The following is a 16408-nucleotide window of genomic DNA, read 5'->3' as shown; positions in this document are numbered from 1 at the left end:
TCTAATCCCGTACCGTACCCATACCGTACATCCGTATTCGTAAACTATAGGTTTTGTTCGGAGAAAGGCAGAAACTTTCATCGTTCTATGACATCAAAATGCTTCAGAAACACCTTAAAACCCGCTTATTAAGAAATCTGCCGTTTGATAATTTGATATATCTTTAAGTCATTTGCTCAAACACTGAAAGCATATTTCGTACCAACCTGCGTTGTATAAATGCCCGACACAACCCACCTCGTTGTAATTTGATTTAAGCGAAATCTAATATGGTGACCTATCAATTTTCTTTTTGTTTTAGATTAGGTAGACATTACCAAAGGTATGTGCAGAGTTTGATTAAATTCTATCTTGTGAAACTCGATAAAATAGCAAAAGTACCAACTTAAAATTGACAAAAATATGCAAAAATAGCTCTTGGGTCTGCTGAACAAGTATTCCTTTCTTTACAAAATCATTTTCTTTTCCGATTTCTCTGAGCATGTTTCAAATAGATATATTGTTTTCCGTTATAAAAATGCTTAGATATCAAATTTGAGCTGATTATTGTACTTGTACTGAAATATATTTTATGATTATAGAAATTTTGAAAAATGTTAAAAATAGCACCATATCTAGGGGCAAATTAAATTGAAACAAAGCTGGTGACCTAGTATTTTTATTTCATTTTTCAATACATCATGTTAACATGATCTTTTAATACAAAACATTTCATCAAACTCTATTATTGAGAAAAAAATTACGAAACTGTAGCGAGCGTCCTTAACATACTTCTTACAATGACTGCGTAACAGCAGACGTCATATTACGAGGGTTGATCCAGAAGTAATGTTATTGCATCCTTAAAGATATGTGTAATGTGTTATACATGTATGTGTAATGACAAAAAGACAAGAAAACGTGCTACCAAAGTATTTTGATCAACTTGCAATATTTTCTAAAAATATCACAATTTTTGTGATAACTTATCAGGATATCCATGGTAACGGCGATCGGTGAAGTTACTGACGTAACAATTAAGGAGGTAGGTTACCTTCATATTTGTATGTGCGCATGTCCAACCGGAAGCTAACGTGACGATTTACGACGACGTTTACGACAAACTAAATGTGTTTGTATATTCATTCTTCTGAAAACAAATCATGAACCTGTCTTCGATCTGATGCTTTATGGTTTAATAATTCAGAAATAATGAATAAATTGCCACAGAAACGCTTCAAAACAATGTTGCCTTAAAATGACGTCACTGACACGAAATATAACTAACGTTAGAAATAATATGTTTTATAGCTACATTAACTAGAAAGATAATCTTATTCAATATTTTTTATAAGAAACTACGACAAAAAGCAAGATATAAGCTATTTTAAACATCTCTGTTGCCATGGTTACTTTAAACTTTAAGAAAAATAGGGTACCATGTAAACTGCTTGGTATTTTGCTAATAATATTACCCAAATATTCCATGTTGGTCATTAACAGAATGGCACTGAAGCCGTCGAAAACCCCTATTTTTATACATAGTTGTTTAAAAATGAGAGAAAATACGTTACCATGGAAACACGAGCCCCGCGACATATACATTTTAAGCTTTTATTAGAAAGATAACGTGCATACTAGTAGAATTATCAATTATGCAGACTTCTACGGATATCAATGAAACTAAAATACACTGAAAAGTGTTAAATATCCGTATTTTCCTTCTTCTTTCATATGAAATACCTTTGGAGGGTCACACTCTTCAAACCTGGATAAAAATTGAACTTGAAGGGACAGAGACAAACGAAATTGAGATTATAGCAATTAAAACTTCATATTACACGAAATACAAAAATGTGCTGCGGTTCAACTAATTTGAATTTACCCTTGTAACAAGGTAACCTACCTCCTTAAGCAATAACAAGCGTTTTTAAAAACTGCATAGCAAACTTTAACCTACGAGGATGCAACCGTAACTTCACATCTTTGTCATTTCATATAATATTTAGGTGCATTATTTTGAAGTCAGTTGGTGCTTGCCTTTGTTTGGTTTTTTTTCTGTTTACTGAAAAAACAAGAGCTATTTTTTGCGTTAGGCGAAATGTGGTGAATGGTAAAATTTGAAAAATTGATATATCTAAAACGGAACAACACTATGAAATAATATTTCATCTTTTAAAGCGTACAACATGGTATAATTTCTATGATATAATAAAGATAAAAATGCACGATGGACGCAGTGACATTACTTCTAGATCAACCCTCGCATTTTGAAGATTACTGCTCAGTACAAATACAAGAGTTCCGCGAAGAAAAAGTGCCGATTTGTATAATATAAATATTATATAAAATGTTGACTTCAAGATCTGACTCTTCGAAATTCCTCCTTTATTTGAGCAAGTAACTTTGGATCTTGAAGGACTTCAATAGCAGTGGCTGCAATGGCCTTGGAGACAGCAATCGTATACGACTGTGCTTCTGGTGAACCTGAAACGATGAAACGTTCCGATCGTAGTATTAGATCGTAGTATTAAAATAGAGTGATAATATATAGTGACTAGAACCTGTATTCATGGTAAAATCTGTAAGAAAGATCGCCTGTGAACAAAGACTAGCTTCTATTAAGGACCATTTTTGAACCTTGAAATAATAGTCTTCGTATATAAATGGACTGTAATGTGTTAAACACTATAAGGATCTTACATGCCTGCCTGTGTAAGACGGGGTTTTCCCTACCTAAGGGACAGTGTGGAATGGAAAACCGAGCGTTATCCATGCTGTCCCGAGGGTAGGGAAAGCAGCTGTCTTACACAGGCAGACATGTTAGATCATTTTTCTTGCCTATCATGTTCAAAATAGATCGTGGATACAAATAGGTTTTTGGTATTTCCTGACATTATTTATAAAGTTTATGACGTCACAATGGTACCAGTACTATGTGACGTCACCTTAGTGCACGCTATTTTAGACAAGGCTTTTTCCTAGGGAAAGACAGGAATATCTATCCCCGGCGCGTGCTCGGATAAATGTATACTTTCCCCGCTAGGTAGGCAAGAAAATTAGATACTATATGTTGGCAGTGTGACGCCAAATGTACTCTACTTAGTAAATGACTCCCTGTATAAATTGTCGGTCAAGAGACAGTGCTATCGACCGCTTTATAGTTCAACTCTAAATTTTGACAGGCTAAAGGGAAAGCTTAACGAAAAATCTTAGGAACATTTATTTCTTATGATTTTTTCGTTAAGCTTTCCCTTTAGCCTGTCAAAAACATTTATTTATTTCTTATGTTATGTAATAAAACACTTAATATATGGTTTACCGGCCTAAAGTCAAAACTGTTCTGCCTATTGACCGGCAAGCTGTTTAACATGTTTACTATATACCAATGTATGCTAGCCGGTAAAGCACGAAAGGAAGTTCGTGCAATACGTTAAGCGATTTATCTAAATACGACAGGACAATTTAGTAAAATTTGACAGTGTATACTATTACTTGAAGCAACCGTGAAACCTTTTGTGTGGTTGACCGCATCAGTACCAATATAAAACATAGGATGTATGCTTGGTACTTCGTACGACACGTTTCCCATCAGTCGGTTTTCTTATCATAATTGTCAATTCCTAATGATATTTTGTAAAATTTTCATACAGACCCCTAGATCAGTATACAGTTTACTCATACTGAAATACGGTTGTGGTACGGCAGGAAAGCTACACTCCGTGCCTTCCGGTGTACGAAGCAGACGAAAGAAACGATCAAGTTTTTGTAAAGTATTATGAATTGAATGGTTTTATTATGATTTCATTGCTATTTGCTCTAATTATTATAGTCAAATTTTCTTTAGAAATATCTATTTAGACTGTGAAATGCGCATGCTGCCTCTGTGAACACTGCGCCGTAGTGTAGTCATGTTCGGATATAATCCGCCAAGAAAGGATACATTATAGAAATGGACTGTATGTGATGATATAGAAATTTAGAAGTAAAAATGTCATTGGAAACTGTTCAGAGGTATGTTCCATTTCATTTATTAGCTATTTAATTAGGACTGGGGTGAAATGTTTATGTAAATATTGTGAAAATCAAGAATAATCAACAGGCTACATGGTTACATTCGTTTCTCGGATATGTGTTCTAATACAGCAGACTGGTATTTAAGTTTTCATAGTGTCTGTACACAAGGCTAAAATATTTTAAAAGATGGATGGACTATCATTTGTTTATTGTGTTATACGTTACGGTTTAATCAACAACACTCCCCCCTGTTTTATTTTCTATAGAAACTAAAAAATATAGATAGTAATTTCAACTGTTATTACCCATAAAAACTGGAAACTATAATTAAATAATAGCACAGTCTGCACTAAGATAAACTAAATTTTATAAAACAACACTCCCCCTGTTTTAATTTCACGAGAAACTAAAAAAATTATGTAGAGTAAATTCAACACTCCCCCCTGATTTATTTTCATGAGAAACTAAAAAATATAGATAATAATTTCAATTTTTATTGCCCATACAACTGGGAACTTTAATTAAAGATAAGCACAGTCTTCACTAAAGAAACTAAACAATATAGATAGAATCTTTACTTTATTAAAATATTCCATTATTCTTTGTTTGTGTCTTCTCCTTAGTCAGTGATGTCTGTTGTGCTGACATTAGAGTGCCGAGTGTTTCAGCTGAGTAAAACATGTTTAAGGCACCACTACATTTTCACAAGGAATGTATAATGTCATATATTCTTGGGTTTTTCCAGCACAGGCTGAACCGAAAGATAGTGTCTGTAGTGCTGGCTAAGGATGCATGACACCTTATTTTACTTTATTTTCGTTTCCTATTAAATTATTACCTTAAAAAATATATAAAACTCACTACCTTAGGACTGCTACTTTTAATATTAATTCCAATACCTTAAAATGTATGCAGATCGCTGTCTGTAAACTGCCACCTTTAAAATTCTTGAATATTATAGTGAATACTGAATTGATAGAACTGTTAATTCTGAATTAATTTTGTATTATAACATTATCGGATTGTGGTGGTACATGATGCTTTAGAGTGGTAGTGCTAAACTATTATACTTACTTCATTTGAACATTCGGATGCGGTGACTTTGTGTTTACATTTAAATTTGGAATATTTGAATGGCACTTTTCTGCGTGCCAGTTCATTCATTTCATTATTACGGCTTGATGTTACAAGATTCATGAATACAGGGTGAGGGTCCCTGTCTATAAGGGCCGCGCCAACCTAACAATTACATACAATAAGTTAAGCGATTTATCTAAATACGACAGGAAAATTTAGTAAAATTTGACAGTGTATACTATTACCTGAAGCAACCGTGAAACCTTTTGTGTGGTTGACCGCATCAGTACCAATATAAAACATAGGATGTATGCTTGGTACTTCGTACGACACGTTTCCCATGTCGGTAGATACGGTAGGAATATTGCCAGCGTAATGGGCGACTCCATGTTTGACAAAGTCGACACCCAGGTTTTTAGCATTTCTGTGATACACGTCACTAATACTTTTGTTGTTTTTCATATCGTAACAAGGTCTTTTTGACCAACAAATCTCAGCCTGCAAGGAAATGTAAGATATTATAAATAACATACCAAAAACGGATGAAGTCTGTGTGAAATGTATTAATGCAAGAACATCAGATGTTGACAAGTTTACAAAATAAACATCAACAAGGTAGCAATCCCACGAGACATTTTCTAGGAGGAGACCACGCCTGTTACTATTTTGTGCGTCGTTTAAGGTAGGTTTTAACGGTAATTATTATACCTGACTTGATATTAAGAAGATATGGCATGGAAAAGATTCCGTGTGAGCACTTTTCAGGCATATCATTGCTTATGAACCTTCTAATTTATTTTTCAAACGTTCAAAGATAAGATTTCGAAACTACGCTAAAGGCATTGTACATAGATTTAATAAATCTGCATTTTCTGGCATTTACAAACTTTCCCAAGTAGAGATGTTTTGTTGTTATTACATAGGCAATATTGAACACGTACTTGTTCATTACATTTTTATTCATTGGCGTAGAAATTAAATCGGAATCCATTCTACTTGAAAGAGGATTCTGAAACATAATTCTATTAATCGTCATTGAGACATCTGAGTCTTAAATATAGAAAATACTCATATTCGAAGTGCAATCTTTTCAGTGGCAAACTAATCAAACTAACAAAAAATCAATAAAAAAAATCTGGGGAGTTTAAAGTGTGTTGATGCAGTCTGGTTTATGGAATTTCAATATTGCACATTTTCTTATCACAGAAAATTTAAGAATCTATCTTCAGTTCATTTCGTTATGCTATAATTCATTAGTATCCCCACCTAACATATATCTTACGTCAAACACAAACTTTTAAGCTTGACTAAAATGTTGTACGGTGCTTTATGTAAGCTTACTTTTCACTTAACCTCAATATAATTATAGCACGTACCGAACCAATCTAATATACTACTACTTGTTTTAAAAATTAACGATCATTCCCCTAAATGCAACGCACATACACACCCACGCGCGCGCGCGCACGCACGCACCCACGCGCGCGCGCGCACACACAAAATACACGAGACTGAAAACTTGACTAAGTACTCAACGGAGCATCCTGTAGCTGTAGCAGCGCTTTTAAAGCATAGGTCTAGTTTTTCCATCAGCACACTCAGCTCAGCTTTACTCGGGGCTCGTGCATAAAACTCGAATTCTGTTAGATCAGGTATAATATTTGGTTTTGCTCCACCGTTCTTGATGACACCTAAAATGTATTATTCACATTTAGTTTTATATCACCCTATGTTCCTAGATATCATTCGCTATACAACATTGTCATGTATCATCTTAAATGTATTGAAAACATTAGCATTTATATCAACAGAACAGCATAACCAGGTGTAACTTTGTCTACAAAAATGAAAGATGATCATAAAAATATATATAACCATGAACTCTCCATGTTGATTTAAACTGTTGTCTATGACAAGATACATTCTGATAACATAACACAGCAGCATCAAGGGCGTTAACTCCGTTCCAGGGGAATGCACTAGCATGAGCGGCGTGTCCATGGTATTTGACAGTAACTCTGAAATTCACAGATGTTTTATGTTACGAAAATTATGGATATATTAAAGCTAGATTCCTCTTTTCCTTCAGCTATAGCTAAAATATTACCCCTTTGTTCTTTACGTCTCATGCATTCTGACTGATGTTTAACGTAAGCATAACAGATGTTTTAAATAAATACAGAATAAATCAAATTTTCTCACTTGGTTTGTGACTTGACCAGTGAACAGCGCAATGAGGATGCAATACAGTTAAGAGAGATTTTTACCGTATTGAATATAAATACACGTTTCGTCTGTAACGCATGCACAGTTACATGCGTTAAATTCATTTTAAGTATGTAATATGTATTCAGTTTCTATGTTCACCAAGAAGTATACCAAGAAGCATGTTGCACGTACTGGTTAAACGCCAGAGCATGAAACGCATCCTGGTTGAATGGAGCCGGATGTGCCATCAGTGCAATGTCAACGTCCTTGAACACTCCTGACTCTATCATGTCAATTTTACCACCATCGCCTTCCTCTGCAGGGGTTCCGAGAACCGTGAGCTAAAGATGTAAAGCTAAACATGTACACATATCAGTTCATAGTGATTCACAATTTATACAATACTTGTCCTCATACATAAACTGATTCTCAATTACACAAAACTGGTCCCCATTCACATAAAAATCTGTGCTTAAAAAAGGTAAATTGTGCACCATCTGTGAAAAGCATGCAACTTGGGTTTGGTAGTAGATAAATAATGTAATAAGCATTAATTAAGCCTTGGAAGTGGTTTCTGGAAATCCAACGTGGCCATCTAAACCCAAGATGGACGCCATAATTCACAGCTTTATAAGAAAATGGCAAAACAAGTGTGCTGCTTGAACAACTGTACAGTAGTGGATTATTACTACGCCTCAAAGAAGTCGATACGGCCGCCAGAATCTAAGATGGCCGCCATCTCTTTATTTGAAAAAGGCGAAACAGTTATTTACATCACGTAAAAGGGATGCGAATTGGAACAGTTATACATAAAATATATACCCTTACATAATCCAGACAACCATATTTGGACAAAAATTGTTATGGCCATCATATTCAAAGATGAGCTAATTAAGAATCAATTGATGGATTCACCACTGAGAACTAATTGCTTTTAAAATAAACAAGCAATAGTATACGTGTTGTCCAGACTCGAAGTACAAATGATCTTATCTTATGTTACCTACAGTCTTTGGAACTTAACATTATTGTGTAAAATGTGTTCAGCCCCTTGTTTAAATGCAACAGTTATGAATAAATGTTGCCCCCCAATTAAAGATAGTATCTAAAAAAAACATAAAGCAAAGAAAGAAATTGATTTCCATCTTCTTTAAATTACCGAAATTATTTTGCCAACTTGTTTTATGTGATATTTTAAATATAAAAATGATCTACTATAGGCATAATTGCTATACCTATTATTGAAAAGAAAAACAGCACTTGCCACTGGTAGTTTTATAGCAGGTACTTGCCAGGCCTATAATGCATATATTAGTGGTCATTGCAAGGGATGTCATAAATAAGCAAATTTTTTACAATTGCCCTATTCTTTTCCATTGAAAATAATGACGTTCATTTTGTATGAACAGCAAAAGTATAGGCGCCAAAGTTACGACAACTCTGCTTAGTGATAACGGGCCGTTGTTTCTACGACGTCTTCGTATAATCAGAGAGAACCTTCGTTGGCTGACGTCGCAGTTGTTCTGTCTTTTGAACAGAATGGCGGGGAAGCTGATTTTAATGTTAAAACAACAGAATGTGTGCAATTTATGATATAACCTTTTTTTACAAATGGTACTATAAAGTATAGTAATTGCATATAATATAAATATAAGAAATGAATAATTTTTCCGAGTTCATGCGAAATGAACGACAGAATAGGATCGGCATATCAAACAAGAATCGCGCTATTTTGCCGATCCTATTCTGTCGTTCTTTTCGCATGAACACCAAAAACAATCATTTCTTAAATAAAAACAATGCTTTTTGTTTTATTTTGTTTTCAAAACTAAAACAAAATGTATGAATTAACTTTGTTTCAAAGACCAATATGTATCTATACTATATAATATTTATATCTATAGTTTAATGCTAACTTTTTTTTATTTTCTCTAGATACAGCATTTTCTTATAGAAATGTTAATTATGGCGGCTATTTTAAATTTTTGAGACCACTTTGGATTTTACAACCCGCTTCCTATGTATAAAAATAAGCGTAATAATATACATTCTTCTGCAATCATTTCAAAGAAATTGTACAATTATTTTATGAATTTCTTGCACTATGGTTCTCATTTATATTAAACTGGTTCCCATTCACATAAAACTGATTTATCAGATTAGTTCGTATTTACACAGTGCCTTACCCTAAAGATTATAATATTCTGTTTCGCATGCATGCATTTACTCTCTTTTCAGTTCTTTTTTAGCACACAAAGTTTAAAATTTAAAAACATAGGACCGTGCTGGTTCAAGATCTCAAATTAACCTACACAGTTCGGTTTACCAATATATTTGTTCGTACAATACTGTCAATGTATTTCCTTACCACTATGTGGGTTCGAGCCTCACTTGGAACGTTGAATTCTTCATTTAAGGAAGCCATCCATCTGGCTTACTGAAGGTCGGTAGTTCTACCCAGGTGGCCGCCCGTGATGTTATAATACACGGAGGGGCATCTGAGGTCTTCCTCCACAAGCAGAGCTGGAAAGTCGCCATATGTCTTATTATTGTGTCGGTGTTAAACCCAACAACATTTCCAGCTATGTACACATTTGAAAAGACACCCGCCTTTTGAAAAAAAATCAACTTTAAATTGCTAAACAATTTGTCGCTGTTATATAGGGCGTCACTGAAACCTTTGCAAGTTATATGACTTACCTTGTCAATCGATTTCTCGCTGCTATTTAGGACGGCACTGATAGCTTTACTACCTGTATGACCTACCTTGCCAAGCAGTTTTTCGCTGCTATCTAGGGCGGCTCAGATACATATATCAGCTATACGACTTATCTTACCCTCTGCTTTCTTGCTGCTATTTAGAGCGGCTCAGCATGATACCTATACCAGTGGACTCTCCAACCTTGCCCAACGGTTCTCGCTGCCTGTTAGTGCGGCTCTGATACCTACACCAGTTGACTGTCCTACCTTGCCCAGCGGTTTCTCGCTGCTATTTAGGGCGGCTCTGATACCTATACCAGCTGCTAAGCCAACCTCTGCGATTAAGTTATGTCCACAAGCATGTCCAATTACAGGTAGGGCGTCGTACTCGCATATAACTACGATATGCGGACCGTCTGTACTGTCGCCAAATACCGATCTAAAATAACGTCAAAGTAGTATGTTAGTTTTGAGCAAACAACCGACAAGAATATTCTATGAAATGACTATGGCAAGCAGTTGTAATTATTTCTAGTCTCTTTGGATTCGTTGTTATTCTGTTTAATCTTGTGCGGTTGAGTGCGTTGGTGTTTCTTTACCTCTTATGAACAAACTATGTTTCCAGAATTTCTTCCAGTACACTTCATTACACAACTAAAGGTGCAGACAAAATTGCCGTACCCTTTGTACACGCTCCTCTCTTTTGACATTCTGACTGCAAAGGAGTGTACAGTAATAGAATTATAAATCGTTTGTTACAGCGATAGAGAGTATCTTCATGATGTTCAATGACAAAGACTAATTTGAGAGTTGTACCTCAATGCATGCATGACTTGTTAATTATATTCATAAAAACAATAGCTCTATAAATTATCGGCATATTATAAAGTTAACGATTTTTTATCTCGACGACACATGGTAAAATGATGCTGCCCATTCATGGCAGGCCAATAACCGGGTACAATGCCCGCTTCCTGCTGTTTGCCTTAGTTGCAGGAGGTTGTCCACATATATTAACGCATATTTGTTAGTAGTACTTCACGCACAAAAGTGGTAACAAAAGTTTATTTAGGCTACGGTATCAATTAAAGAACTGCATTTGCGAGAAAATTTGGTTTTTGGTTTTCTTTTATTTTTAAAATGGGATATGAAATTCCTTAAAGGTGGATAATCAGATTTTGGCCATGTAGCGGATTTGTTCGAAACTTTAGCATCTGATCATTTACACTCATTTATAATCACTTAACACTTAATACAAATTAGATTTTCACTGGAGGTATTTTTAAAATTTCATTTTCCTGTCCTGGTTGCCCAACCAAGATAGAGTTATTTTATCATAAGTATAAATTTGATAAACATACTTTGCCTAAGGAAATGTATAAATATTAGACATATTGTAATATATTTGTAAAATATTTGCATTAAAAATTATGTATTTAGATGGAATTCATTAGAAACTCAAGTTTGAAAAATTATTATTACCTCCCTTTGCCTATCTTGGTTGCGCAACCAAGATAGATTGGAAATAAATGAATTCAAAAGCTACACACAGCTTTAAAACTTGCATTTTGGTTCAGATTGTTCAATAGTTGATTATGTCTATCAAATGCAAATGTAAAACTAGACATTGTATCGAAATAAAAAGAAATACCCAGCTTTTTATATACTTTCATATTAAAGGGGAGTAATTACAAAATTTTATAAAAATAATAAAATATACATTTCAAATAGGAATCTAACTCTATGTAATCGGTCTTTTTGTTCCTTAAATAACTCTCTACCAGAATATACAAAAAGTAAAAAATGTCATTAAATGTTGATTAAATGTGATTGACCACCTTTAATAAGGCTACTGGTATGTTTCTCGTTATGGTATATATTTTGTTTAGACTTATTTAATTTTGTCGAATAGTTTTGGCAAAGTAATCTTGATTAAAACTATTTATTAAAATCATTAGTGTCAGGTGTGCTTTATTAAGTATTTTCGAGATGTTGACTTGAAATTTCAAGTTAAAAAGTTGACTAAATATTATTTCCTTTTATGCGCAAAGTTTGGTCGTTTATTCATCTGTCAAAGGTGAAATATGTTAACGGATTACTTTTATTGACACTTAGATGTTTACGATTTAAAACGGATACAATGGCTTGGACATGTACTACCATACCTTGATATATTATTATTATCATTATTATACCAGATTTATATTGCGCCCTTTTCATGGTAAACACGTTCAGAGGCGCTTTACATATAGCAAACGTAGCCACACAGGGAGCGAAATACATCCTCTACTAGTACAGACACAGAGCGATCTGACCAGAGGGTCAGTGAGATAAAGCCCCCAGAACAAATAGAGAAAAATCATTTTAGATACAGGCCTGTCCGGCTAACTTAGCCTAGCTCTTTGCGAATAGACAGTCTGGTTTTTTAACGTGCCCAGTGTATAGCACCGATACACGCGAAACCGTCTTTCTTGGGAAGAACCAATACAGGCCTCTTAGTTAGGTGGGAGATACTCAAGAACATCTCAGAAATGTCCAGTGGCTGGACGGGGATTCGAACCCCGAACCTCTGGATTGACAGTCAAGCGTGTTACCACTAGACCACCGACCCACCAATATAAGCCCTACCTTAGCTTCTACAGCAAATTGTGGACACATCTACGTTTGGTGTCATAATTAGCATCTCGCAATTTTGACACAGTAACCCCAAACTTAGAGTAATGTATCTTGAAACGCTGAATTAGTTTCTTAGAATTTTGAGTTAATTAATTAAATCATTATTATTATTATTATTATTACTATTATTATACCACATTTATATAGCACTCTTTTTCGTGCACATGTATACGTTCAAAAGTGCTTTACAAAATAAATTGCAAACAATACAAACAAATACGCATACAAAAAAAATGCATTCCACATTAACAAAAAGCATGAATGTAAAACATGTAGATAAAGCAAGACACATACATACATATTTAAAAGTATTTCAGGTATTTGACCCGTAATAGAGAACCTCCTTTTTGAAGAGTATTCAATTCCTGCCATAAACCTAATTTGACAGCAATTTTCAGAGGGGGGGTGGGGGCGGGCGTAGGTTCAAGCCCCACTGGGACCAAATTTTTTTCACTTATTTTCCTTTTTTCTAGTAAGTTTTTACTTCTTCCAAGACTTATTATTGATTTATTGTACAAAAGTGGGAAAAAAATCATTTGATTACCGATTTCTTGCTGCTCAAAGTGAATTTACCTCTGAAAAAGAAGGGGTAGAGTTAGACATCTTTAAAAATACTGAGTTACACGCGGTAAAAGTTCTCTATTTTGCCTTCACTCTTTAGATTACATATTGTGGAAGAAATATAGGTAGGTTTCACTTCTGTCCCATTGTTATTTTTGAATGAAGTGACCGAAATTCAAAACAGACCCGCAGGATTCGACCTTAATTTTTCAATGTTGGAGTTAGAATTCTGGCTCATTAAATCCGTTTACTTGAGGCACCCTAGAAAAAATGAAACTGTTTCATTTTGTGTTTTGTAATTGTTTACCAATAGTTTGATATTTCTTTTATCAAAATTAATAGTATAATGAATTCTTTGCAAACGTTTTGGATAGTGGTCATCACTATGGAATTTAGCTCTACTTGACCTTGAGGAAATACCATAAATTATACAAAATTTATAAAACGGCACGGTAAAAGTTGTTTAAAAATTGCAACACAGTGCGAAACACGGTCAATTTTAAGAATATACCAAACAAATGCCAATTTTTAAACATTACTATTAGGGGTCCACTACCTTAAGTGACCCTAGGATAAAATTCTGTTCTACGCTGTTTTATGAAAAGAAAAACAATGTATCGGTCAGTGAACGAAATGTTGTACAAAGAAGTGGGTTTTTTTGCAGTTAGCGTGTGAGCTTCCCTGATCTTGACGGGAAGGGAGTTCCTAAGCTTTGGAGCAGTGAATGAAAAGCTGCGATTGCCATACATTATGGTTTTAGTTTTTGGCATAGCCAGTGACAGCGTGTCTTGTTATCTTAGGTTTCTGACCGGCTTATACACTTCTATCATATCCCTAATATAGGCAGGGGACTGATTGTGTAAAGCCTTTAAGGTGTGGGTCATAACCCTGTACTGCACCCTGTATTTCACTGGCAACCAATGCAGCTCCTTCAGAACCGGTGTTATATTATTGCGACGGGGCGTCTTAGTGATGACGCGAGCTGCCGTGTTCTGGACATGTTGTAACTTGCTAAGTGTGCTGTTTGAAATACCACTTAACAAGGTAATACAGTAGTCTAATCGTGAAGTAACCAGGCTGTTGATAAGGGTCTTTGTGGCATCACTGGTAAGATACCGTCTGATGTGACCTATTCTGCGTAGTTGTGCATATCCAGCCTGGCACACAGAGTTGACTCGTTGTTCCATATTAAATACTCTTAGCACTAATGCCCTGTCGTACTTATTATGGACACTTATTAACAAATCTACTGATGTATTTCTTGCGCATTTCTTGTATTTCTGGCAAAGTAATCTTGTTTGAAAACGATCTTTAACAAAATGTTACACATTGCTCACGTCATGGTATGAGCAGTGCAAATTGTATAAATCCTCAATAATTTTCGACAAAATAAAAAGCAAGAAATACATCAGTAAATTTGTAGAGAAGTTGTGTTAGTGAAAACAATAAATTGCATCCTTACACAAACAGAAGATAGAAGATAAGGTCATGCATAGAGTAACTGCAATTATGGTGTTTTGAAAGCAATTCCCAAAGAAAATGATATATTAAAGTTTATTGTTGACCTAACATTCAACAGAGGTTTATTAGCATGTACGAACTGTGGTCTGACATCAATAATAATTGAATTAACATAAGTGACTAGACATAACTATAATCAATTTTAAAACTTCACCGCGCACCTTAATATTTACCACATTTATGCATAGAACCATACGTGAAACGACATAGTACAAAAGGTACTACGTAAACATTGGCTGGTTATATTTGATTTGAACTAAGTTAAAAATACCTAAAACCCGTTTCTGTTACGTATTTTCTTTCAACTTCGAATCCATGTTTCTCCAGAAAGTCTGTGATATTTGCATGTGCCTTGAATTCTTCATAGCTTTGCTCAGGATTTTCCCAGATGTTCTTGCTGATTGTCTCCAAGTCTCTGGTAAAAGTGTCTATTGCTTCATATGCCTTTTGCTTTAGATGTATCATTCTCTTTTAAGTTAAGATAATAAGATATAATTTAGTGTCTTCGTAAGAGCAAACGAAAAGTAAATGAGATTTAGGAAGTATTGCAGTTTGTGTCTTGAAGAAACGGTCCCACATGCACTAATACATTTTCTGTATATATATTTTATATCATACTCGTATACTATCAGCTGAAACAATATCGTTTTATATGTATAATGTATTTTGTCATTGTAGATAACAACTCAAAGCATTCCACCTTAAAATCGGTCAGACAGATTTCTTTTAATGAGGATGTAAAATTTACAAAGTTAATACGTTTGACAGTCGTTCAAGTCATGTTGTATTATATTAAATACATCTGCTTGTTAGACATATTTACACACATACCCAGTGAAAGATAAGAAACCTCACTGACTCAAAATGATCCGATTGGTCGCACAGAGTGCTGATATACCACGGATTAACACAGTACTTTAAAGTATCTCAATGATATGACTGACAAATTTGTTCAGTTTCCGGTAAAGAATTTATTGGAATTGTATGTATAAATTTAAACCGCGAAATTGCTTAAGTAGTAAATCAACAAGTGTCAACATAAATTTTAACAAATGCAAATGCAATTTCCTTAGTAAATTGACAAGCGTCTACATTAAGCTGATAAGCACACGTTATTTTCCAGTGAAAGGCAACACAAAATGCTGTCAAACCCAGCCATCACCATATATGGTACATAAGTCATGAACCAGTCAGAACATTTGACATCTATTCATTCTTTATAAAAAAAGACCAAAATAATTGCGTCTACCAGAACCACATGACAACTTAATTAATATAAAGTTTTACATTACCCTGTAGATAATAAGTAATTCTGCTATTTTATTATAATCCGATGACTTACTACACAGGGAGACAAACAAGAATTAAATAACAATGGAAATACATGTACCACAAGGTTAGCTGTTGTTGAAGTACATTACAACTTGTAGTATTACTTAGATGATAGGTAACATTTTATAACATGAGATAAAGCCTTTATCATAAACTGTGATGATAAATTAAAAACTCTGGGTGCAGTATGACCCATATTTATACTGCAATCAAATTATTTCACTTTTAATATTTTCGTTCTTTTTCCATTGTCCATCCGTATCCGACGAAAAAGGTTAAACATTTAAATCCTGATAATCACAAACTCTTCGATTACAATACACAAAACAATCGTTTT

General features: G+C 34.4%; 1 protein-coding gene across 1 annotated transcript; it reads right to left on the bottom strand.

The window, feature by feature from the left end:
* Nucleotides 1-1307: 1307 nt before the first annotated feature.
* Nucleotides 1308-15204, bottom strand: LOC128556701 (peptidase M20 domain-containing protein 2-like). The gene is made up of 7 exons (XM_053542338.1): nucleotides 15011-15204; nucleotides 10249-10420; nucleotides 7474-7622; nucleotides 6949-7091; nucleotides 6598-6764; nucleotides 5319-5571; nucleotides 1308-2466 (listed from the first exon to the last, which is right to left on the bottom strand). The coding sequence occupies exons 1-7, from the start codon at nucleotides 15202-15204 to the stop codon at nucleotides 2339-2341; spliced, it is 1206 nt and encodes a 401-aa protein (XP_053398313.1). The 3' UTR covers nucleotides 1308-2338.
* Between the last annotated feature and the right edge of the window lie 1204 nt (nucleotides 15205-16408).

Source organism: Mercenaria mercenaria, chromosome 4 (assembly GCF_021730395.1).
Source record: "Mercenaria mercenaria strain notata chromosome 4, MADL_Memer_1, whole genome shotgun sequence".
NCBI classification, from domain to species: domain Eukaryota; kingdom Metazoa; phylum Mollusca; class Bivalvia; order Venerida; family Veneridae; genus Mercenaria; species Mercenaria mercenaria.
The sequence above is the reverse complement of the archived record's forward strand: the minus strand, read 5'-3'. Positions and strand labels throughout refer to the sequence as shown.